This window comes from Anolis carolinensis, chromosome 3 (assembly GCF_035594765.1).
Source record: "Anolis carolinensis isolate JA03-04 chromosome 3, rAnoCar3.1.pri, whole genome shotgun sequence".
NCBI classification, from domain to species: domain Eukaryota; kingdom Metazoa; phylum Chordata; class Lepidosauria; order Squamata; family Dactyloidae; genus Anolis; species Anolis carolinensis.
Window position 1 is genome coordinate 69,453,133 of NC_085843.1, and position 24,921 is coordinate 69,478,053.

Here is a 24,921-nt window from a genome sequence, read left to right on the forward strand (position 1 = left end):
TTAACTACGAGACATTGTTAACTATGAGACAGGCAGTCATCAAGTTGGATGTTTGTAACTTGAGGACTGCCTGTATACAGATCTTCCATCCCATATGCTGTACAAACTCGGCTGGAGATTGTATCATGTCTTCAAGTCCCTTTGAATTTGCTGGGAGTTAGGCTTAGAGGAAAGGGCAAAGGATAAAAAACTTTTTCTTTGTAGAAGTTATAAAAAACAGTAATTTTATTATATGAAAGTAAATCTGTTTTTTCTCTTTGTAAGCGATATCGTATTGGTCATTAAGCAAACATTTAGTTTTATGCCATTTTATATCATAGCTTTCAAAGTTTTTTTCCCTGTGAAGTAGAACAGCAAATGGTGTTAAGCTCAGAAAACTAAAAAAAATTAATGTTTCTGAATTTTTATGTTTTTAAAAATATTAGCAGTATCTATTCAGATGGAAGAAAATTTGACAACTATCCGTACCTGTATGTATTTGTAAATTTTCTGTGATGGATCTCAGACATTGATTCTGATTTATATGGCTTCAGGAAGAAAAGAAGAGGGAAAATATTTGACCTCCTTTGCCACATTACACATTTCATATGCAGAAGTGGAAATGCTCTTACCATAACACTGGGTGTACTAAGATGTGGTTGTTGCGTTGGTCTAGAGTACAGATGGTGATGTATGTACAGAGCAGGTCCAAGGTAATTTTCAAGTATAGGTGAACAGAAATTTTGGTCCCCCCCCCCCAAACCAATCACTGAAAAATAAAAGCGAAAATGTTGGATAATAAGGAGGGATAAGGAAAAGCCTAAATAAAGAACAACACTCAGGGGAAATCCAGACAGGAAGCAATCAGGGACAGCTAACACCTCCCAAAAAAAGATTCTCCCAGGCAAGAGGAAGCCAGGCCTTGAAGCCACAGGGCCATTAAATGCTAATCAAGGTGATTAATTACAACATCCACACCTGCCTCCCAACAGACAAGAGCTTTCTCCCACCCTGGACATTATTCTACAGACAAATAAACCCCACTTGCCTTGCTTCCAACAGATGGCAGCAGGCTCCAGAAAGCCCAGCGCAGGCTGCAGAAGGCCCATCCAGCCCTCCGGAAGGACCGATGCAGGCTCCGGAGTGCCTGATGCAGGCTCCAGAAGGCCCAGCATGGGCTCCGGAAGGCCTGCCCGGCCCACTGGAAGGGCCAACGCCGGCTTCCGGAGCCTGCGCTGGGCCTTCCAGAGCCTGCGTCAGGCACTCTGGAGCCCGCGTCGGCCCTTCCGGTGGGCCGGACGGCCTGAAGAAGGCCAGAAGAAGGCCCGCAAGACCCGAAGAAGGAGGCAGGAGGTGGCGCCATCCTCCTGGGGGCCTCACTGCGCCCCCAAGAATGATTGCACCACAAGCGACCGCTTAAATGGCCTCGCCAGTGGATCGCCTCTGTGTATGTATAAACATATATGTACAGTGCATATTCTGTTAAGCATCAAACAAAGCAGATGAACAGTGAGCTGTGCATATTGACATTATATGGACTTTATTTTCATCCACATGTTGATCCACTTATCCAATTAAATGTGACTGAATCATGTCCTAAAAATCAGATATATACCATCACTATTTGTTCAATTGCTATCATATTGGAAACAATTTCACATGCATCCTAAGTAGGAAAGAGACACCACAATAAGAAATATGAAAGGTAAAATACATTTTTGAAAGTTACCAAAAGGATGCAGCACACACAAACACACATTCATATATATGTTACTTACACAAATAGTTTCATGTAATAATACAGATGCATTTCTTTTCCTATGGCATTCTATTTATATTTATCAGTAACGATACAATACATGCATTGTTAAGAAAGTGTTGTCTTCAATGGTTATTATGGTTAACTGACTAGGCAACCCTTTTATCTTACAAGCCAGTGTGTAAAAGGCTCTCGACCATCCCAGACGTTCCATTGAACAACTCTGTGCATATATATCTGGTGTGGCAAAGAATATCTATTAAGGGTGTGAATTTTTTTTCTTATTCATCGTAAGTCATATCAGATTTGTTAAATTCGTACATACAAGGTGATATCCGACACATAGGCATGGCCCATGCCAAAAACTTAAAAATGAAAACTTACCCAATACTTTTTCATTTGCCTTTTGTAAATCTCGGAAGCCTCCCAATGTCAGTTTTATTTTTAGTGCAAGGAAGCAAAACAAAGCCAAAAAGGCTGCCTTTCCTCTTCAGATTAATGGCTTCTGCCATTAGGAGAAGGAAAGCAGGGAGCAGAGTTCACTGGGAAAAAGATTGAGAAAGCACAAAACTCTGGGAAATGTAGTATGGAGAGGCAAGGAGCCCTATCCCAAAGATTTTGAAAGGCCTTGCCCTAAACTATATCCCCCAGAATGTTGCTCTCATCAGAAAGCCCTAATCAGGATAGGGGAGAGATTTGTCCCTCCATAGAACCAGCCAACCAGAGTTCCAATAAATTGTTGAATCTTCAAAGTGGAGAACTAACTGATACTTCTAGTAAGTAAATCTGTGCTGGGTTGGGAAGAAACCATATTAATTGGTTTAGAAGCTGAATGGCCATCTGTCAAGAGAGTTTTGATGGTGCCCTTCTGTCTGGAAGAAGGGAGTTGGACTAAATGGCCCTTGGGGGTCCTCTCCAACTCTGGGATTCTATAATTTTTTTTGTATTTTTATTTGTTCAGTCACTTCTGGCTCCATGACTTCATAGACCAGCCCACACCAGAGCTGTTGGTAGTTGCCATCTCCAGCTCCATCAAGGTTGGGTTAGTCACTTCAAGGATAATATCCATCCATCTTGTTCTTGGTCGGTCCCTCTTCCCTTTTCCTTCTATTTTCCTAAGCATCATTCTCTTCTCCAAGATATACTGTCCTCTCATTATGTGGCCTAAGTAATTCATCTTTGCCTTTAATATTCTTCCCTCCAATGAGCAGTCGGGCTTTATTTCCTGGACTGGTTTGATCTTTTTGCAGTCCAGAATTTTCCTCCAACACCACACTTCAAAAGTGTCTATCTTCCCTTGCTCAGCCTTCCTTATGGTCCAGCTTACCTGACCTGGTCCAGCTTATAGTATGGTCCAGGTTACTATAGGGAATACCACTTCTTTAACTATGCAGACCTTTGTTGCCAGTGTGATCTCTCTACTTTTAACTATTTTATCGAGATTGGTAATTGCTCTCCTCCCAAGAATTAAACATCTTCTGATTTCTTGGCAGCAGTCTGTGTCTGCAGTAATCTTCATGCCTATAAAAATACCAAGTCTTTCACTACCTCCACGTTTTCTCCTTCTATTTACCAGTTATCAATCAGTCTGGCTGCCATAATCTTGGGGTTTTTATGGTTAATTGTATCCCACCTTTTACACTTTCTTCTTTCCCCTTGGTTATAAGGCTCCTTAGTTCCTCCTCGCTTTCAGCCATCAAAGTGGTATCATCTGCATATCTAAGATTGTTAATGTTTTTTTCCAGCAATTTTAACTCCAGCCTTTGTTTTATCAAGCCCTGCACATCGCAAAATGTGTTCTGCATACAAGTTGAATAGATAGGGTTATTCCACCTCCAAATCTCCCATTAAATACTGCAGCACTTTATTATTTATTTTTTTAAAAAAATTAAAGAAAAAAAAGGACCCCCTCGTCCCTTTCCCATTCCCCTTTTCTGCAATGGCTTCCCAGATCCCAAGGCCAGGCAGGCACTCAGATAGCAATGGCGCTGTGCTGCAAGGTGCTGCAAGGCTATGTCATGGCAGAAATAGTCACTCACTGCACCCACACCGCACAACCAGCCAGCCGGGCCCAACCTCCCTCTCCGACGCCCCGACGTGAATGCAGGCGCTTTTCAAGGAGGCACGTACAGGGGGACGTACAAACCCCTCTCCTTACATGAACGTGCACTGCTGCGCTCCCCTCCAAAACAAGTTTGGTTGCATTTAAAAAATGGCTTTTTTATTACCGATAAAATTATGAAAAAATTACAAAAATTGTCTATAACGGTTTGAAATTGCGGGTTAGATCCGCTGCGATAACCCACGTCGGAACCATGTTCGCAAGTATGAATTAATCTGAATATAATCCGATTAACAACGGATCCGAGAATTTTGCCCAAACCTAGTAGGTATGTCCCAAGGTTCAAACAACAGAAATATATCATAGATGATCTTAGATATATAAGAGGAAGAGATGTTGTATGGTTTGTGTGCAGCAATTTTCTTTTAACAGTTTTCATGTGAAAACTAGAAAAGGTTCATCTATTATAAAACCACTTTTTGTATTATTTTGCAGTAATATGATATAACCTGCTTGTTACTGATTTTTTTTCTTAATTGTATGGATTATTTATCTACTAGCTTTTTCATATTTTCTTCTTAATCTATTCAGTTTGTCTTGAATCTTTTTAAAAGAAAAAGTATATACAACATTCAAATAGGAGTCTTTAAATCTGACATTCAGTAGTTTAAGAAGAAAACAGAATTGTCATTTACTCATTTGAAAATAGTTTTGCTGTCAGTTCTAGAGCTTTATTGCAGTGATACATCTCAATGATGTCAATGATCCAATAAACTACTGAAATATGAATAGCAAAAAAGCATGACTATAATTATGATATACAGGTCCATTTGAAGCAGAAATAGGAGAACTGACATATAGTAATGTGATGATTATGTACAATTATGGCAGAATTGACAAATGCATTGCCAAATTACTAAGAAATAGTAAATGGTGAACTTTTAGAAAACCACAAGTGAAATGTCAATATTGTTATATTTCCTTTGAAGTCTGAAATCTATTGTCAAATAAGGGAAATGAATTGTAATAATATTAATAGAAGTGGTACTACATGTTATGTGTTTCATATTAACTGCTCATGTCTGCGGAACTGATTTGGTTGTTGGTTGCAAAAGTAAAATGGTAAAAATCACTTGCATACAAACTAGTACCAATATTGATTGTTGACTAATCAATGAGAGAACAGTAATATAAAGTGATTTTTCATAACATTAACATCCCCGTATCCTTGAAAGTCATTTTCCAATCATTTTTAAATGATTGTTTTACTTCTCTAATATTTTGAACCAAAGAATATAAAGGTATGTCCCTCACTCCCTTTCTATTTTAATTGGAGAAAGAAACAGATAGTTTGCCTCTGATGTATAAATAGCAGACTAAGAACTCTTTGTAGTTCTGCAGCACCAGGTGTTGTTTCTTTGATTTGGTCCTAAGTCCTATGGCTGTGCAGTTTTCAGTTTCATATATATTTTTTAAAAATCTTGTTTTTTTAAAAAATATATGATCCATTTAAAGATTCCCTGATCCATTTTTCAGGAGCCTCTTGAATTAGGGTGGGTAAAATTCCATTTTTCAATCTGGCAATCGAAAGATCCGTTTTTCAACTGAGAAGATCCGGCCTATTCGCAGTAGTGGGAGAACTTCCCAGGCTCCCCTTTCATTTTTAGGACATCTGTTTTTTAAAAAACACCTTTTCTAGGATAGGGTTGTTGTGTGTTTTCTGGGCTGTATGGCCATGTTCCAGAAGTAATCTCTCCTGATGTTTCACCCATATCTATAGTATGCATCCTCACAACCTCTGAGGATGCCTGCCATAGATGTGGGCAAAACGTCAGGAGAGAATACTTCTGGAACATGGCCATACAGCCCTGAAAACACACAACAACCCTGTGATTCCTGCCATGAAAGCCTTTGACAACACAATTTCTGGGATAATTTGTCCTCATATCCTTCAACTAGACCTAGGTTAAGGCATCAGACTTAAGAAACCACCTTTTTTGGCATCGTTTCCCCTTATATCCTGCAATAAGACCTGGATTTAAGGCATCAGACTGAGGAAACCACTTTTTCTGGCATTGTTTCCCCTTATATCAGTGGTTCTCAACCTGTGGGTCCCCAGGTGTTTTGGCCTACAACTCCCAGAAATCCCAGCCAGTTTACCAGCTGTTAGGATTTCTGGGAGTTGAAGGCCAAAACATCTGGGGACCCATAGATTGAGAACCACCGGCTTATTTATTTATTTATTTATTTATAGTTTTTATATTCTGCCCTTCTTATCCTGAAGGGGACTCAAGAAGGATCACAATGCACATATACATGGCAAACATTCAATGTCATTAGACATATGACAGACATATAGACAGACACAGAGGCAATTACCATTCCAACTTCTGGCTTCATGAGGGTATGCTTGATTCCAGCCACAGGGGGAGCTGCCTCTTCACCATCCACTTGATGGAGTACTTCCTCATTCTTCCGCATGCTGCTGGAGATTTTTTTGGCTAATTAGTTAAATTAGCCTCCCGGCATAAAGCAGTACCTAAATTTCCTACTCAACAGATGCAACTGTCTTTGGGCTGCATAGGTCAACAGCAAGCTAGACTATTAATGATCGGGAGCTAACTCCGATCCAGGCTGGCTCGAACTCATGACCCCTCAGTCAGTAGTGATTTATTGCAGCTGTCTACTAACCAGCTGTGACACAGCCTGGTCCTATCTTTCAATAACATCTTGGTTTAAGCTATCAGACTTAAGAAATCAGCTTTTCTGGCATTATTTCTCCTCAACACCCTTTCAACAAAGCTGTCTTAAGGCACCCTTTTTAAACACCTATTTCAGTGGGAGCCACACCACCTGAAGGAGCATCAGCCATTCTTTAAAAAAGAATATAAATTATCTCCTCATTTTATGGTGACTTTAGAAATGGCAAGATACTTCTACCCCACATTTGAGTCTTGCTTCGAGTGAAAGGCAAGCAATGCAAAGCTGCGAGCAGCACTGGGAATTTAGTTCACCAGCAACCTGGGGCATGATCTGTCTATCTCAGAAGCCTGCTCACAACAGAACATCACACCTTTCTTCTGTTCTGATTGGCTCAACATGCAGGGCTCACAGAGAAATCCCGTGTGGGAGCACGGCTGTGTCTCCGCACTCCATGTGCAGTCAAATCTAACCCAAAGTAGCTGTGGTTGGCTGCTGCGTGGTGTGTTGTGGCCAGAAAAAAATGATGAAAGTGCCCATTCCGTTCTGACTAGCTGAAAGAGCCAAACAAGCCAGAGCCTGTTTTGAAAAATGAATTTGTGCATAACCCTACTAGGTATTAGTCCACAGATAATGCAGGGCTTATAATCCACCTCTGTAGATAATATATTATGGATGTCTGCTAACATAAAGCCTAAAAAGAATTTCTCCTTGTGAGCAAGATGTCAACATTTATTTGTAAATTCATGACATTTGCACTTGCAAGGATACTGCAAGAACAAATACTTTAGACAGAAGTAGACAGAAATGTTTGTGAAGTCTTGTGACAGGCCTCAATTTTTGACTGTCTTGATGTATCAACATCTTATGATTAAGAAAAAATACGTATTAATATCCTTAACCTCTGTGTGAAGCTTTTCTATTGTCATCTAGAGTAATCTGTGTTATTTACTTCACATACTTTGTAGAGGTTACATTTGTTACCTCCTCACAACCAGAGCTGGCCCTAGGTATTTTTCAAGTGTAAGCGAACAGAATTTTGGCACCCCCCCCCAAACCACTGAAAAATAAAAGCGTTGGATAAGTGAAATTTTTGATAATAAGGAGGGATTAAGGAAAAGCCTATTAAACATCAAATTGCATTAAGATTTTACAAATTAAGCACTAAAACATCATGTTTTACAACAAATCAACAGAAAAAGCAGTTCAATACCTTGCAAAGGCAGGCCGCAGGAGACAGGAGTTGCCTCGATGGAGCCCCCAACAAGATGGCACCACAAGCAACTGCCTAGTTGGCCTGGTGGTTGAACCGCCTCTGCTCACAACTTCTCTCAGCCTTTACTTGAGTATACCCCTTCTTAAGGTGCAATTTATTCAGATTTCCCTTTCAAGTCCTAGCAGCTTGCTTTAATCCATAAATGGTCTTCTAAAATTTGCATATGATATGTTTGTTATTTTGACCTTCAAAACCTGGATGTTACTCCATATAAATATGTTCTCGTCGTTCTCTGTGAAGCAAAGCAGTCTTTATGTCCAAATGTATCTCTGAATTTCTTGTGCATGATGTTTGATCTTTAAAAAACCCTTACACCCTGCAATGTTCTTTCTTTGTGAAAATTATGTAAATGTCCTAAGTTTTGCTCTTGTATATATTACTGTCTCTAACTCAGTCCATCTTGATGGCTTTTCTACTTCTTTCTCCTGCAAGGTAGGAAAGAAATCTGGGTTTTCCTGTATTAAGTCTGCCTGAAGATCTGAGATGCACTTCTGTATCCCTTCTTGTCGAATAGCTGCTTTGACTGTCTCATTGGTGATCTTCAGTATCATGATTGGTTCTTTGAGTTTATTTGGAACTGGGAGAATTTTTTCTGTCCACCACTTCTTCTGTGACTGACATCTCTCTCTCTCTCTCTCTCTCTCTCTCTCTCTCTCTCTCTCTCTCTCTCTCCCCCCCCAAAAAAAAAATCAAAATACACAATTTCATTATTAGGATGTAGGATTATGTAGTTTTCAAATTCTGGTGAATATCCCACAAATACATTCACTTCTGTTTTGTTGTCAAGTTTGGTTTTTTTCTTTTTTGGATTGTGTGCATAAGACCAGAACAATGTCAGGTGTCTTGCACTTGCTTTCTGTTCATTCTATAGCTAATAAGGTGTGGTGCTTTCGGTTTTAGTGGGTTATCTTCCATTTGCAGGTAGGTCGTTGTTACAATTGCCTCACTCTAAAGCCCTGATGGAAAATCAACATCTGGAATCTGTTAGAGTGCATTTTTTCCTTTCTGCCACTCCATTTTGTTCTGGGAAATATGTTTATGTTTGTCTCATGTTGTCTCATGTTTAATGGCAACTTACTTAGGATGTCCTTTGTTAAGCCTTCTGTGAATTCACCTTCATGATCTGTATTGAGAATGTGTGGCTTTAAGTTAAATGTTTTGCTCACTGCTGCCATATATTATTATACCTCTTCTGGTACTTGGCTCTCTTATTGGATCAAATAGGTGATTGCATATCTGCAGTAATCATTAGTAACATTCAGGGAGTATCTGTTCTCACTAATTGACTTTGTTTTTACTGTGCATTAACTCTAGAGGGTACTGAATCTCTCTTACTCTGATTGGGATCTGAGGATCTTGTTCCTTTTGTCTTCACACATAAAATATAGTTTGTTGCCTTATAGCGATCTGTCACATGCAAGTCTTTAGTTAAATCTGCCTTTAGAAGTTCATTTATGGTATTAATATGTTTACAACTTTCACATCCTTCTGTGCCACAGTCCAAAGCAGTTTTCATGTTTGCATTGATTGACAGTCTTTTCAAGTTCCTTTTTGCAGTCAACAACATTCAGTTATTCAGCTGTATCTGCATGTATTACAGACTCCCCATCATAAAACACAATGCGGTCTTTTCCTTTAACTGTGCAGTCCCTTGGTGTTAGGATTTCAATGCTGTTAAATTGGCTCCCAAGTCTGGCACATGTAAGACCACACTAGAAGTTATTTCTTTTTTGCTGCCCAATAAGTTGTCGAAGGCTTTCATGGCCGGGATCACAGGGTAGTTGTTGTGTTTTTTTTCCGGGCTGTATGGCCATGTTCCAGAAGTATTTTATCTTGATGTTTCACCCACATCTATGGTAGGCATCCTCAGAGGTTGTGAGGATGCCTACCGTAGATGTGGGCGAAACATCAGGAGATAATATTTCTGGAACACAGCCATACATCCTGGAAAAAACACACTACAACCCTAGCCAATAAGGTTTTGGAAAACAGGATAATAATACTCAGTCCTTCAGTTCAAAGCCTTGATCTTCTTATTCCATACATATAATCTTGATACTTTCATCCAGTTCCAAAATGATTCAGCCTAGCACTTATGAGATGTTGCCGACCATGCAAGTTAAAGGTGTTTTTATTTCTATTTAAAGACTCTCCTCAACTATTATTGTCATCTGATACCTGTGTCTGTTTAGCTTGTCTCAACCTGTTTAGCTTGTCTGAGCCACTTGCATTCCTAGTGTTCCCATCCACATTCCTTGTTCTCTGGGTCTTTAGCATTTATTCTCAAAGTAAATGGTCTCAAAAATTAGCTTGTAACAGTACAATATGAATAGCAATTAGTATCAAATACATAGTTTTAAATATGAAATTGGCTCTTAATGCTGAATCTGTTATACAGGGAGTGTCTGCCTTTTTCTTACATTTAGCATTTTCCTCTGCCATCAGTTTATACACATTATAGAATCTAATTGTAGTTTCTCAGATTGTATATCCAGAGACACCACTAAGATTAAAAAATATTTTGGCAGTCTCATAAAAATGCATGCAGTGATTAATTCCTGATCCATTTCCAATTTGATATCCCTCAGCTCATCAGTGATAGACTTTATATTGGACAAATACTCTTGAAGTCTTTCACCAGGTTCAATTTTTACACAAATAAATAGTTCTACTAAGATCACCCAGTGGCGAAGCGGGTTAAACCACTGAGCTGATGAACTTGCTGACAAAGAGGTTGGTAGTTCGATTCCGGGGAGCGGAGTGAGCTACCGCTGTTAGCCCCATCTTCTGCCAATCTAGCAGTTCAAAAACATGCAAATGTGAGTAGATCAATTGGTACCACTTTGGCGGGAAGGTAACAGCACTCCATGCAGTCATGCCAGCCACATGACCTTGGAGGTGTCTACTAGTCATGAGTGATCCATGAAAAAAATGGTTCTAAACTTGCTTCTAAAGTAGGGGGCGCTGGCGCTTCGTTTCTGAAACTACTTCTGAAATTTGGCCCAAAAAAGTTTTGAAACTTAAGAATATTTGGAATATTCAAAATTAATTCATTAATGGCAGATGTGCATGTGCAGTGGCCAAAAACAGCGCCAGGGGGAACTTTACAGGACTCTCCTGCCCTCATTTATTGAGCTATATTCTTCAAACTTGGTACAGTAGTAGAACCCAATTAACACTGCGAGCTTACCAAAATTCAGAATGTTCCCCTTATCCTCTGATTTTTGGCAAATCTTCATAGCTTTTATAATAAACCATTTTTTAGTAATTGCAGAAATTTTTTCCTGGTTTGAAAGTCTCATTTCCTGTTTCATTGGGTTGTCTTTACTTTAAAAGTCACTGTTCTACTTCAGAAACTTTGTTTTTGTGTCTGAAACTTTATTAAATTGGTAGACAGTGTCCCAGCAAAACATAATGTGCTCCATGTCCCTTGCGCAAAAACAAAGTTCAGGCAGTGTCATACATTTTGCCATGTTTCTATGACAGAACCAATTAGGAAATTACATTTATCACCCAGGAACAGAAATCATAGTACACCATGAAATCATTCCTGACAGATAGCCATCAGCCTCTGAATAAGGAAATCAGTTCCTGGTTTGAAAGTGCTATTCCCTGTTTCATTAGATTTTCTGGGGCTGAGAGTGTGTGACTTGCCCAAGTGGGTGGCTGAGTGGGGAATCAAGCCACAATCAGAGTCCAAAACTCAAACCTCTCCCTCCCTCCCTCCCTAAACTTCTCATACCTTCCAAGAATTCACATACCATATGAAAGTTTGGTCAAGATGGTCAGAGGAGGGCAACTAAAATGATCTAGAGTCTGGAGAACAAGCCCTATGAGGAGCGGCTTAAAGAACTGGGCATGTTTAGCCTGCAGAAGAGAAGGCTGAGAGGAGATGTGATCCATGTATAAATATGTGAGGGGTAGTCATAGGGAGAAGGAGCAAGCTTGTTTTCTGCTGCCCTGGAGACTAGGACACAATGGAACAATGGCTTCAAACTACAGGAAAGGTAGTTTCCAGCTGTTCTCTTGTTGCTGCTGCTGTTGTTGTTTTATAAAATACAGATCTGTTAAATCTGATTGTTTTTGGAGTATTTTGTATTATATCTTCATAAAAGATTTATGTAAGCTGCCTTGAAAAAGTGTGCTGCTGTTCTACTGAAAATACAGATAAATAATTTTAGTCACTAGAAATTTAATCCTGCAGTGTGGCCTTTTCTGCACAGAATATTTCATATTGCTGAATTTGGATTGAAGGATTAAAAGATCATAGTTTTGTTTACTTTTTACATTATATATAACACCAAGAATATGAAACACAAGGGCCAAAACAGCAGTCTGCCAACACAATTCTCTTTGGAGCAGATTTGGGGAAAGAAGAAAATCTGTTCTCGCCCAAGCAAAAATCTGGTTGTGAGATATTGAGTCTGGATCTGTAGACTACAGGAAGCATTCTTATCTGTTTGACAGGTTGTCTCAATTTAAGAGATGTAACTGTCTTTCTATGGATAACTGAATGAGATTCAGTATAAGCCTCATGTAAGTATGTTGTTTCAAAAGTTTAATGAACGAATTCCAGACTTTGGATTTCCAGTAAAAAAATCTGGGTTACTAGTGTCAAAACTGAGACATAAGTGTACAGGACTGGATTCTCATCTGCTCTCTTGGCTTTACAAAGGCCCACAATCTAATGTGGGAAACTAATCATAATATATTTATTTCTCAACTTTCTCATACTAAAAACATACTTATTTTTAATTCAGTTCCAAAAAATTAAATGACTGTAATTTTCTACACTGTTGAATTGTTGGGTCATTCTTTAATTACTAACCATGGAATAATAAGAGAATTTGGTTAAACAATGGCTATTTTATTTGTCCTAAAACCTGTTTAAATTGAGATGGACCTGGAAGGGAGAAAGGAGAAGGAAGCAACCTTATCCAAGATCAGATGAGGCTACATATCACCCTCAACAAACTTCTCAGCCTTCATTTGCATGAAACACCTGAGCCCTGAGAGTAATCCACTAACAGTAGCTCCCTGGCTGGTCATCAACTGAAAGGCAGATTTGAGGAGCACCAAGTCACAGGATTTCAAATGAGAACAAACACCCCAGGTCCCCATCCCACTATGCATCATAGGACCTAAAAGGCAGTTCCAGAGACCAACCCTTCCCCAAAAGAGAACAATTCCCATGTCCTACCAAGTGACTGCATATTTAATAGCACCACCCATTCATCAAAGTTACCCAGATCCAGAGTAGGGGAGGCAAAAACCCATGGAAAGAAGTGGGAAGGCAATCAACACTGAAGAGAAAAGCATGGTCTGAGAACAGATCTGAAGATGCTTTGAGAGATGGCAATAAGGACTTCGGCCTTGGTCTGTCCCCCACAACTGGCATCATGGTGATTTGTGCCTGATGCTATCTTACCTGACTTCTCACCATAGCCCTCCCCCATCATGTCATTTGTCACACAGGTCTATGGTCATATTTTTAAAAGTAAAACATTTTGCAAAAGCATCAAATATTATTCAAAGTATACAGTTCTTCCAGATGGTGATAGTGAAGCTGATGTTTACTGGCATCATCAATTCTGCAAACTCTGCAAAAGTGTGAAGCACAATTTCTTTCTGCAACAAACTTGCTTATTTGTTCCATTTTGAATTACCTCACATATTGCATACTACTGACAACACTGTTATTTAACTGTCATACTAGGTTTTTTACATGCCAGAATCATAGTAATATAATTTGCTGCTAAATGTGATGCTTCCACAGTAAACATCACACAGTCATTTCAGCTATTGATTCAATTATTTGATCATTCCGTTTAAATACCTATTTTAACCAAAGCAACCAGATTCAGGTTTACGTCATGTCACATAATACTATTTTTGTCTAGCTTATTTAAAAGTAGAACATGGAAAGGAAAAAAGATAATTTTGCAAGTAGACTAGAACATTATAATAATGAATTCATGTACAATGACATTGAATTCAATAATATATTGGGTAAGATAGAACTGTATAAATACAAAACAATAACATTTCATAATATTCATGTTTTCCAGATGCTCCAATCTTTGTTTCAAATCAAACAATATATTATTCTTGGGAAGGAAATCCTATAAATATTAGCTGTGATGTTCTATCTAATCCATTGGCATCTATACATTGGAGAAGAGGAAAATTGGTTTTACCTGTAAGAAACACAACTCATTTAAAGATGCACAGTGCTGGAAGCAGATTGATTTTAGAGGTAAGATTTTTAATAGAAGTTTTAACTTACTTCCTACTCCTTAAGGAAGTCATATTTTCTTTACCAATAAAATTGAGGTCACTCAGATTACTAACAGATTTTCCTAATTTTAGTAGTTTGTAATTATGGTGTCTTAGAAACATAGTGTTGGAAGAGGCAACAAAGACTATGTGAAGAGAGAATATATATATTTTATTGTGGTACAAAAATTAAGCAAATCAAAACCAACTGGCATAATGATAAGTATTTATCCCATTTGCTAGGATACGTCTAGATAAATACTGATGTGTACCACTGCCTCAAAATGTTACAAGAATAGCTGAATAGAATATAATTCTGTGAATTTCTAGTGCCATGCGATCAGATTAAATTAACCTATTTCTGGAATTTCTAAGAAAATTTGGACACAGTGCTTAACAGACAGTACTATAAAGATAAGAGAAAAAGCAAAACAAGTTCTGGGCAAAGTTTTACAAAAACATAGAATTGTTTTTTGTTTTTGTTTTTTTAAATGTATCTTAAACTATGAACATTTTCATAAGAACTGTTAAATACATAATTATGAAACTGCAAGAATATGGCTTACCTGCAATTCTGCTTGGAGAAGAATATCCACAAAATTCAGTGACCACAGAAGGAGGACATTAGCCTGAGAGTTGAGTGGTAATTCTGAAGGACCTAAAGAAATTCCCAGCTGAGTTGGAAATAACAATCCATGAGAAAATTGAGCTTTCTGGAAGTGTGGTGAGAAGAAAGCCATTGTTGAAAGGAAATATAGTTGTACTCCAAAAAAATTGAAATGTGGGTAACACAGCAAACATGGTTCCCACAGTGGAGCATGGCAGTGATTTATAGGCATGCTTTTCATCAGAAGGCACTGGCAAATTGGCCAAAATCTTTGTAAATTTCATTCTTGCAGGCAAGAATGTATAATTGTTTCATTTTTATCTTTGCTTCACCTGCAGTTCTCTTTGACATTTATTTTGTGTTTTGAAAGTATATGCAATAAACAACAAAATGTTGTTTTCTACACATAAAGTTGTATTTTCTGTTACTTATTTTCCATATAGAAATGTTTTAGATATAATTATTTTCTGTGTAGAAAATTCCATTTTATTTGTGCGCAAAAGCCACTTGTATTTTTTTCACAGAAGAATCTTCCCTGAATAAGATTTTCTTGATACTTAAAAACCAATTTTTCAACAATTTTTATAAAATATTTTGTAATATCCTTTTCATGGGAGGAATATTCAGTCTTTACATGGGAGAGAGATACATGTCCTAAAGACATGACTGAAGTAATGGTTTTAAAACTGCAGTAGTTTAGAAAACAGAACATGGATGTAGTAAAATGGCCCATCAAAGCCAGCTTTTGGTCAGATTTTGAAAACCCAATTTCTCACCTATCCATCTCCCCCTTCTCTCTCTCGCACACACATATATACATACAAAGACCCAATAATTTTCTCTTGCTTTCCTTTTCTCCCTTCTTTATAATCACATTTTCCTTAGTATATTGATTCCTGCAAAGGCTTCCGAGAGTTATTAGCTCCTATTGCAGGGTCTATGTGCACATTCTCCCAGGATTTTTTTTAAAAACCCTCATGCTCTAAAAGAGAATGCACTCATAGGAAGGGAAATGTGCACAGAAATCAGAAAGAACAGAAATTTGCACACCTTTATGGGGAGCCTTTTCAGCTAGGCACTCTTCTGCAGTCAGCTTTATATAGTGATCCACATAAAAACATAAAAGTGGATAAAAATGTGTATTCATTATCTCAGATCGCTCCCACCTCTGACAATGATTTTGGACGATACAACTGCACAGCCACAAACCGAATAGGGACACGATATCAAGAATATATCCTTGCTTTGGCTGGTAAGTAAATATGTATTACTTCAAAAAAAATGATTTCATTTAATAACTTTTTTCATATTTCTTTCATTTTGTAAAGAAACATAATACATCGAAAGCAGTGGAACAATATATTGATAGGAAAGTGAGGGAGGTGAAAGGGTTCTGAAAATAGGTGAAGAAAGAAAACCGGAGGGGGAAAAAAGAAAGAAAGAAAAGAAAAAGGAAAAAAAGAAAAAAAAATTGGTTGACTTCCCATCTTGACCTTGGAGTTTTCTCTTTTGTTGATCGTCCCTTAGTCTCTTTTCGTTTAAACCATTTTATATTGTAGATAAGTCTATTGTGAAGTCCATTCTTCTTTTTATCAAGAATTTTGTGAAGTTTGTCCAGTATGTTTTATTTTTACCCTCTCTTATTTTTTGTGTTAGCTTATCCATTTGTATCATGTCCAAGATTCTGATTTTCATTTAATATCTTAATACTACTTGCTGATGTGCAATTCCATTCATTGTGTATTCATCATGCAGGAGTATGCATGTTGTTTGTAAGTCCAAGTAACTACTGTGATGGTTATCCCCATCACTGTGGATTCAAGGTTGAGTCTTTTAAAAAAAATCAAAACAAAAACAGTAAATTATATTTATCTGTGATTAATTTATTAGTACAGTAGAATCTCGCTTATCCAACATAAACGGGCCAGCAGAACATTGGATAAGCGAATATGTTGGTTTATAAGGAGAGATTAAGGAAAAGCCTATTAAACATCAAATTAGCTTATGATTTTACAAATGAAGCACCAAAACATCATGTTATACAACAAATTTTACAGAAAAAGTAGTTGAATACACAGTAATGCTATGTAATAATTACTGTATTTACGAATTTAGCACCAAAATATCATGATATATTGAAAACATTGACTACAAAAATGCGTTGGATAATCCAGAACATTGGATAAGCGAGTGTTGAATAAGTGAGACTCTACTGTATTTAATTAATTAAGGATAATGTGATTAAGCTAGAGACTCGAACCTGCCCAAACCATTTGTTTTTTAGGAAATTGTGAATCTCATGGGAGCTTTTTTCTTGGAAGTGAGATTAAAAAAAAAGGTGCCACTGAAGTACCTTTTCTTATAAATTAATCATCCCTTAAAGGAATATGTCCTTATATTTGATATTTACATCACTCATTTCTATCCTGCCTTTTACCAAGAAGAAAGGCAAATAACTACCAAAGAAGTTGGTTTAAAAAGAGAATGAACAAATTGTGACCTGTGAGGCCACCCATTTTTGAGGACCTGTTGGCATTCTGCTTTCAAAAATGGAATAAAAGATACTAGACAATTTTCCAATAACATTTTATCTACTATTTTCCCACTATCCCCCCAGTCCACTAAAGGCCTATGGTTCCTTGTCACTGTTTTAAATGCACACCTCTTCTGTTCCCATGTAAAGAGCTAAAAAGTTTATCATAAGTCTACACCTACAGTATTACTTGTAGCAGCCTTGTACATTATAGTTCCTTATGCATATTGCTGTAAGAGTTATGGTTTAGAATGCAAATCTTTGCCCATTTCACTCTTGCGTACCCAAACAAGGATATCTCAGACAAAAATTAATGTTCCTCCCGAACATGAGTCTTTATTTGTAAAAAAAGAAAACAATCAAAAATTCCATGAAATTTGTGGAGAATATCTGTTCTAACTGGAGATGAGAAAAATTGTGAGTATTCTTCCATTATTAATTATGCATAGTTAGAACACAATTCTTCAAATTTAACAGTGATCATTTTTAACAGTATAGTCCCATTTTTATGCATTAGCCTCTTGAGGCTTTCTCTGAGGTTAGTGTTTTTAAGATTGCACTGCAAATTGTATAGCTTTAAATAGAATATTGTTGTGCTCTGTTCAATTGCTTTATAATACAGTATAAAGCCTTGGCATAATGTCTTGGAATGCATACAAATAATAAAGAGTAAAAAGATATTCCTAATAAAGATCATTAATATATTTTATAATTTATTTATAAATTATACATAAATAAATCACTTTTGAATTTCAACAAATATTTATGAGGCAAAGCTCTGAAGAACTGCCCAGTATTCTTTGTGTAACACAGCAAATAAGTGCAAGACACAACAATAAAATGATACACAGCTTATACCACTAGGGGTGTTATATAGCAAGTCAGTTTCTTGTCCACTTTTCAGCAAGGCAGCTTATTTTAGCCATGTGTTGTACAACCACACAAAATTTGAATTGTCAACTGATATAAAGTGAGGACTTCTAGAACTGGAACTGTGTCAATTTATTCCAATTATATGGATCAAGGCACTAGTATCATTACAAAGCCAGGCTGTTGCCTGTTGATGGCTATACAGCCTTTCCCCCCTTCAACTTCATTTACTCTAATTGTTCTGCAATTCTTAAAGGTTGATTATGCTGCCTAAATGTCACTGTGTCTCTTTCATAAGCAATTAACATTTTCTTTATCAGTTTTATGAGAATGACCCTTAATACATTCTTTAAAGTAGAAGTGGTGATGGAGGGGGAGGAGTGGTTTTGTTGTAGAGCAGAGGTTATGCAACTCAATAACTTTTCTCAAAGCAACAAAAACTGTTTGCCAAGCAAATATTTCACCAATAGTGCAGCCCGCCAATGTGTATTTATACCTGTTAATGCAGCAGTTTTGTGTAAGAGAAACGATGATACGTTTAAGAATACATTAATACCTTTCAACCATGGCATGCAATTTAACATTTATTCTATACTACAACAATGTTTTGAAATATATTAAGATCTGTTTGAAAATCCATCATTAGTGAAGGTCATTATACAGAATAAAAAGAAATGTCAGCAGTTTTGAACAATGTCATTCGATTTCTTTCCATCCTGATGTAGTTATGTGGCTTATGATGTAATAAGTCAAACGGTTGAAAATTCTGTGTTACTTTGATAAATGAGTTATTTCTACCATGCCTTTCTAACATTTTAAAGTGGCCAGTATTAGAAGCAAAAATAACAGTAAAAAATATTTTTAAAAGCATATGATGTTTTAAAGGAAAATAAAGTAATAAAAAAACAAGCCATACAACACTTTCAAATGTGATTGGGACCTTTAAAAGGCCAAACTACAAAGAAGGATGTGTAGAGGGATGGATTTGATTCACTCCATAGCAGTATCTTGTTCCTGCTCATCAAAAGACTCAATGGAGTTGATCGTCACATTCATTCCCATAGGTACTGGAATAGCCCTTGATCTATCTTTGACTTCTCCCTAATTTATCCCATGCATTATTCCCTAACCCATTGCTAAAGGGTTGAACAATTCTACGAAGAACATAGAGAAATGGTGTAATGCTTAAATAGAAGTGGAAGAAGAAAAACTCTCCTGCTAGTCAAATGAGGGGGTGAAGCTCTATCCTAATTTTCCACCCACAGAATTCTCTGTGAACTTTTCTTTATCTCCTTCTCCTCTGACACAAGAAGGGGAATACTACAAAATAATCAGAATATGGTTTTGACTTAGAAAGAAAGCCAAGATAACTGAACTATTTATGATATGTTAGTATGCCTTCTTTACAATAGAATTAATTGCTTAATTAATGTTATTATAAATAATTCTGTGCATCACATCAGTGGATCATGTACCTGTGAGCAGTCCCTAATGGAGCATTCTTGAATTGCGATGCTATTTCTTTTAGTCTCCTACTCTATCCCATCTCTATGTGCACAAATGGGCACTAAGTTACTCTCCCCCGCACTGCATCCATTGTGCGAGCAGCAGTATATTAGCCAATATAAGGTACTTGTTGCACCCCAAGGCAGCGTGAGCACTCGAAAACCAGACAAGAGCCAATATAACACACTATATCTTTATTAAAGCAATTATAAAACCAAAGGAAGTTAGGTATAGAGTCTGAGTAAGGAATAGTTCTTTTTGGAAAGTCAATGGTGGTTCCAAATGGGTAAAAGGAAAGGTCCGATATTATAATCCACAATGAGAACTCGATAACTCTCCAAAGAAAACAAAGTGTCCATGAGTTGAAACAGGGAAACAAGGCCTGCAGAAACAGAGTTCAATCCACTGGGAATACTTCGTAGCAAACAAGACAGCAAGGTTGTCAAGGCTGAAGCAAACGTGAAACAGGAACAGGAGGAATAGAAGAATCTTCTCCAATTAGTAAGTCTCCAGAGCCAATATCTTCGGGCACCTGCAGCTTTAAAGGCCCCTCCGTGGAGGGTGAAATGTCAGTATAATCCTCAGCATTATCTGTGTCAAAGTGCAAGTCCTGAAACACTGCAGGCCCTGATGCCCTGGCTGGCTGGGATCCTACCTGTCCTACCTGAGGTCTCAATTTCAGTTAGTTAAAATCAAGTATATACTTCGGTTGTGATTCTTTTTCATTGCTCAGCCAATTAGTTGTGTGACTATTAAAAACATAAAAAGAAGCCCAGACAGCATTCTTATCAGGCTGCTTTTCAGTATCCCTCCAGAGGAAAATACCATTGTCTATGAAAATCCTCCCGATTAACTAAGACCGATGACTGCTACAATATGCTACCCTAAAATGCTGATTTATGTGGGTACTGATAAGGTTCTAATGAAAAATAGATACACTTAAGTAAAAAGAATTAATAAGTAGCTTAATTAACCTTTGAATGCCTGTGTTTCACAGAAGCCTGTTAGAGTTGCAAATTCCTCAGAAAGGAGAGAAGGTATTCTGTTATGTATAATTAGCTAATTAGATCATTAAGACACTAATGAATATGATATAATGGTCAAGATTGTTTATATGTAAAATCTTTATGGACACAAAAAGATACCATGAAAATATGGAAGACGATGATGATGAGGAGAAGGATGGTGGATAAAAGAGTGTGTTCAATGGTTTAGGACAACGTTCTTAAATGTGTTTATTGCCAAGCCCATTAAAGGGATACAGAGAGTTCAAAGTTCAATTATTACAAAAGTCTGTGTAAAAGTATCCTTACTTACTTACTTACTTACTTACTTACTTAGGCGATCCCTCGTTGTCCCAGTATCATGGCCCACTAAGTGTAGTGTCTTGGCAATGGTTACGTAGGTGACTCTAGCACCCTATTCTTGATCCACATGTTCTTCCACAGAAAAGACATTGGTTTCTAGGTAGAAGGCAGACCTGGTCAGGGTTGGCTTGACTCACATTCCTCTTGGCACATTTCTCCCTTTCACCCTTCCTTCGGGCCTCTTCAAATTCTGCAGCACTGCTGATCACAGCTGACCCCTAGTTAGAGCGCTCAAGGGCCATGGCTCCCCAGTTCCCAGTGCCTATGCCACAGTTTTTAAGGTTAGTTTCAAACCTATCTTTAAATCTTTTTTCCTGTCCACCAACATTCCATTTTCCACTCTTGAGTAGGGAGTATAGTAACTGCTTTGGGAGACGGTGATCGAGCATTAGGACAATGTGGCCAGTCCAGCAGAGTTGATGGCGTAGGAGCATCGCTTCAATTCTGGTGGTCTTTTCTTCTCCCAATACACTGACATTTGTCCGCCTATCTTCCCAAGAGATTTGGATGATTGTTCAGTGCCAACACTGATAGAATCATTCCAGGAGTTAAGTGTGACATTTGTAGACAGTCCACATTTTGCAGCTGTATAACAGGACTGGTAGGACAATAGCTTTATAAACAAGCACCTTGGTATCTTTATGGATGTCCAGATCCTCAAACACTCTCTGCTTCATTCAGAAAAATGCTGCACTCGCAGAGCTCAGGCAGTGTTGTATTCCGTGTCAATGTTAACTTTTGTGGAGAGGTGAATGCCAAGGTAGATGAAATAGTCAACATATTCTAACATTATACCATTATTTCTGGCATTGCAGAGGGATTGACTGGTGAAGGCTGGAAAAGCACATTGGTTTTCACAATGTTCAATGAAAGGCAGAGCTTCTTGTATGCTTCTGCAAAGGTGTTTAGAGTGGCTTGTTGTTGCACCCCAAGACTGCGGGAGCACTCTGAGAAACAGACAGGAAACCAGTATAACACACAAACAGTTTATTAAAACATATATATGTCTATGTGCAGTTAACAAAATAAGTCAGTATTAAAAGTAGTTCTTAATATAAAGTCTTTAGTATTTTCAAACAAGTTCAGCAATGTCCTTATTGTAATCCACCAGTGAAACTCGATAGTTTCACCCATAAGTCAAGGATAGTTCTTAATCCAGAACCAAGAACCGAATGCTGCAAACTGCAACTGTAATCCACTTGATGAGTCCCATCTCAGAACAAGGAAAGCAACATAAACAAGGCAAAGTCAGTCTCGACTCAGGAACAAGGATGGCAGGATACAAGGCAAAGTCAGTCTTGACTCAGGAACAAGGAAAGCAAGGTAACAAGGCGAGGTCTACTAGGAGTAGTAGGTCTACATGGTGCAGCTTGCATGGAACTGGAACCTGGCTCAGTTTCCAAACAGGAGACAAGGCTGGGAGCTGGATACTGGAACCTCTTCCGAGGAAAGGCAAAGTTGACACCTCAATGAGGAACACAAAGGGGAACACTTTTAAGGAGATTCCAAGGTTGTGAGATTGAGGGAGTGCAGGACCCACAAAACTTCCCATGGGAAACAGTCATTATCGAGCCTCAGAGCTAACCTCTTGCTTCTTCGAACCCCCTCCTTCTTGCTCCTATCTCTCGTAAAACACTCCCTCTGATTGAAAAACCCATCTTCGCCCAGAACACCACCATCTGGTGTAGGCAAAATTGCCGAGGCATCGGAATGTTCTCCAATTATCGGATCCTCCTGTGTAATAATATCAGGCAGTTGCAAGGCCAAGGGGCCTCATTCTGGGCCTGGATCCTTAGCATAGTCTGTTTCCAAATCCAACTCTTGATGAACTATAGGCCGCGATGGCTGAGCCACAACACTTGTATGTCTTTTTGACATCCTGAGAGTACCTTGGACCGCAAGAAGATCCAACCAGTCCATCCTCCACTGGAGGGAAGGATACTAGAGGCAAGGATGAAGTATTTTGGCCACATCATGAGAAGACAGGAAAGCTTAGAAAAAATCATGATGGGGGAAATGGAAGGAAAAAGGAAGAGAGGGTGACCAAGGGCAAGATGGATGGACGGTATCCTTGAAGTGACTGGCTGGAACTTGAAGGAACTGGGGGCGGCGATGGCCGGCAGGGAGCTCTGCCGTAGGCTGGTCCATGAGGTCACAAAGAGCCGGAAACAACTATGTTATTGAGCAACAGCAGTATGTCTTCTTCTGAATGTGTACAGACTACATTATCATTGTGATATTGATTTTGGCTTTCAGTCTGCTGAGGTTAAATAGCTTGCCGTATGTCTGATAGATTATTTCCACTCTGGTAGAAAGCTTCCCATCAACAAGATGAGGTATCATAGTGATGAAGATGGAAAATAAGGTTGGGACAATAACACATCCCTGTTTGACACCTGATTCCACCTTAAATGGTTGACTTTGGGAGCCATTGCTGTCCAAGACTGTTGCCATCATGTCATCGTGGAGGAGCTGCAGGATGTTCACAAATTTGTCAGGGCATCCGATTTTTAAGAGGATGGTCCAGAGAGCACTGTAATTTACTGTGTCAAATGCCTTTGCAGGATCAATGAATGCCATATACAGAGCTTGATTTTGGTCCCTGCATTTGTCTTGGAGCTGTTGTGCAGTGAAGATCATGTCCACTGTTCCTTTGGAGGGGTGGAAGCCGTTCTGGGAGGGTGTCTTCTGAGACAGGTAAAAGGTGGTTTGCAAGAATTTTTGCTAGGATTTTCCCAGCGGTGGTTAGAAGGGAGATATCTCAATAGTTTCTGCAGTCTGTTCTTTCCCCTTTTTTGAAGAGGGTGATGATGGTGGCATCCTGGAAGTCTGCTGGGATTTTCTCAGTCACCCACACTTTTTTAATGAGCTAGTGGAGTTGTGTCACTCAGGTCAACCCTTTTAAAAGATTTTAACAGGGAAAGTATAATATATTGATGGTGATATGATATGATATGATGGTGTCTTCCTGCCATGTAAGTGCCCAGACACTTCCATGCCTAATTTTCTTCCTAAAGAAAGAGTTTGTGTGTGTGGATATTCATAATAAAGATTAAAAGTATTATAAGAAATAGCCCATTTCCCATGAAAATATTCTAAAATCCCTATACTTTAAAATGCTCAGTTGGAATGTTAATGATAACCTGTCTTGTTTGGTTTAACTACCCTTGTGCACTGGACACAGGTAATCTAGACATAATCTAGAATTGGCTGGCAATGCCAAGGACCCTCAATGCAACAGTCAAAGAGATAAAGTTGGGAAACCTTTTCTGTTTCAGTGGTTGGTGAATTATTGTTGTATCCCTTCATGCAATCACTGTCTTGTTGCTTCCTGACATAGCCCAAATTGTTGGACTTTTACCGGAGGTGTCCAAACCATGTTTCCTCCCCAGCCCTGTGAAGGGATTTTCTTCCTCACTCTTCGCACCTCCTCATGTGTCATTTTGTTGCATCATGATGATAGGAGGAGAGGCTCCATGGCAACCAGTGACCTTTTCAGTAAATTTTAGGGGGTAAATTGGGGGTTTCAGAGTGGCTTCATATTATTCCAATTTCAATCTGGATAGCATGTAGCCACCCTGGAACAAAAATCCCAGGGTTGTGGAATGAGGTAGGGACTATGACAGGTGATAAGTTGGGTTACTTTAACCATTTTGGTGTGGATTTCTCGTAGCTATGTGTGGAAGCCCCATCAAGGAAGTCAGCTAACTAATCTATCAGTTGTGTAAATCCAAGAAACCGGGAAGAGGTAAAAAGTTGCTTATGTGTAATTGTGGTTCTTAAAGTAGTAAAGTGTGAACTCACAAAACCTTTCTCCTTTCCTCTTTTTCAACATGCTATGCTTGTCCTTAGAATGCTTAGTGTGTGCAATCATGTCAGCAGAGTGAGGGATCAGGTTATTTGCCAAATAGCTACTCTGTTTTAGCATGTTATATTTAGAGTTATGTCTAAGAACTATTGTCTAAGCTCATGGATGACCAAAGAAC

The 24,921-nt window shown here is 38.3% G+C and overlaps 1 protein-coding gene across 5 annotated transcripts in view; it reads left to right on the forward strand.

The window, feature by feature from the left end:
• ncam2 (neural cell adhesion molecule 2) overlaps positions 1-24,921 on the forward strand; it is a 401,448-nt gene that overhangs the window by 272,958 nt on the left and 103,569 nt on the right. For all 5 annotated transcript variants that reach the window (XR_010004200.1, XM_062975023.1, XM_008107637.3 and 2 more), the window contains 2 exons: positions 13,845-14,032; positions 15,815-15,911. Coding sequence is in view for 4 of the 5 variants with exons in the window: in XM_062975023.1 (XP_062831093.1) it covers positions 13,845-14,032; positions 15,815-15,911 (285 nt within the window). In the remaining variant the exon portion in view is untranslated. The remainder of the gene's footprint in view (positions 1-13,844; positions 14,033-15,814; positions 15,912-24,921) is intronic.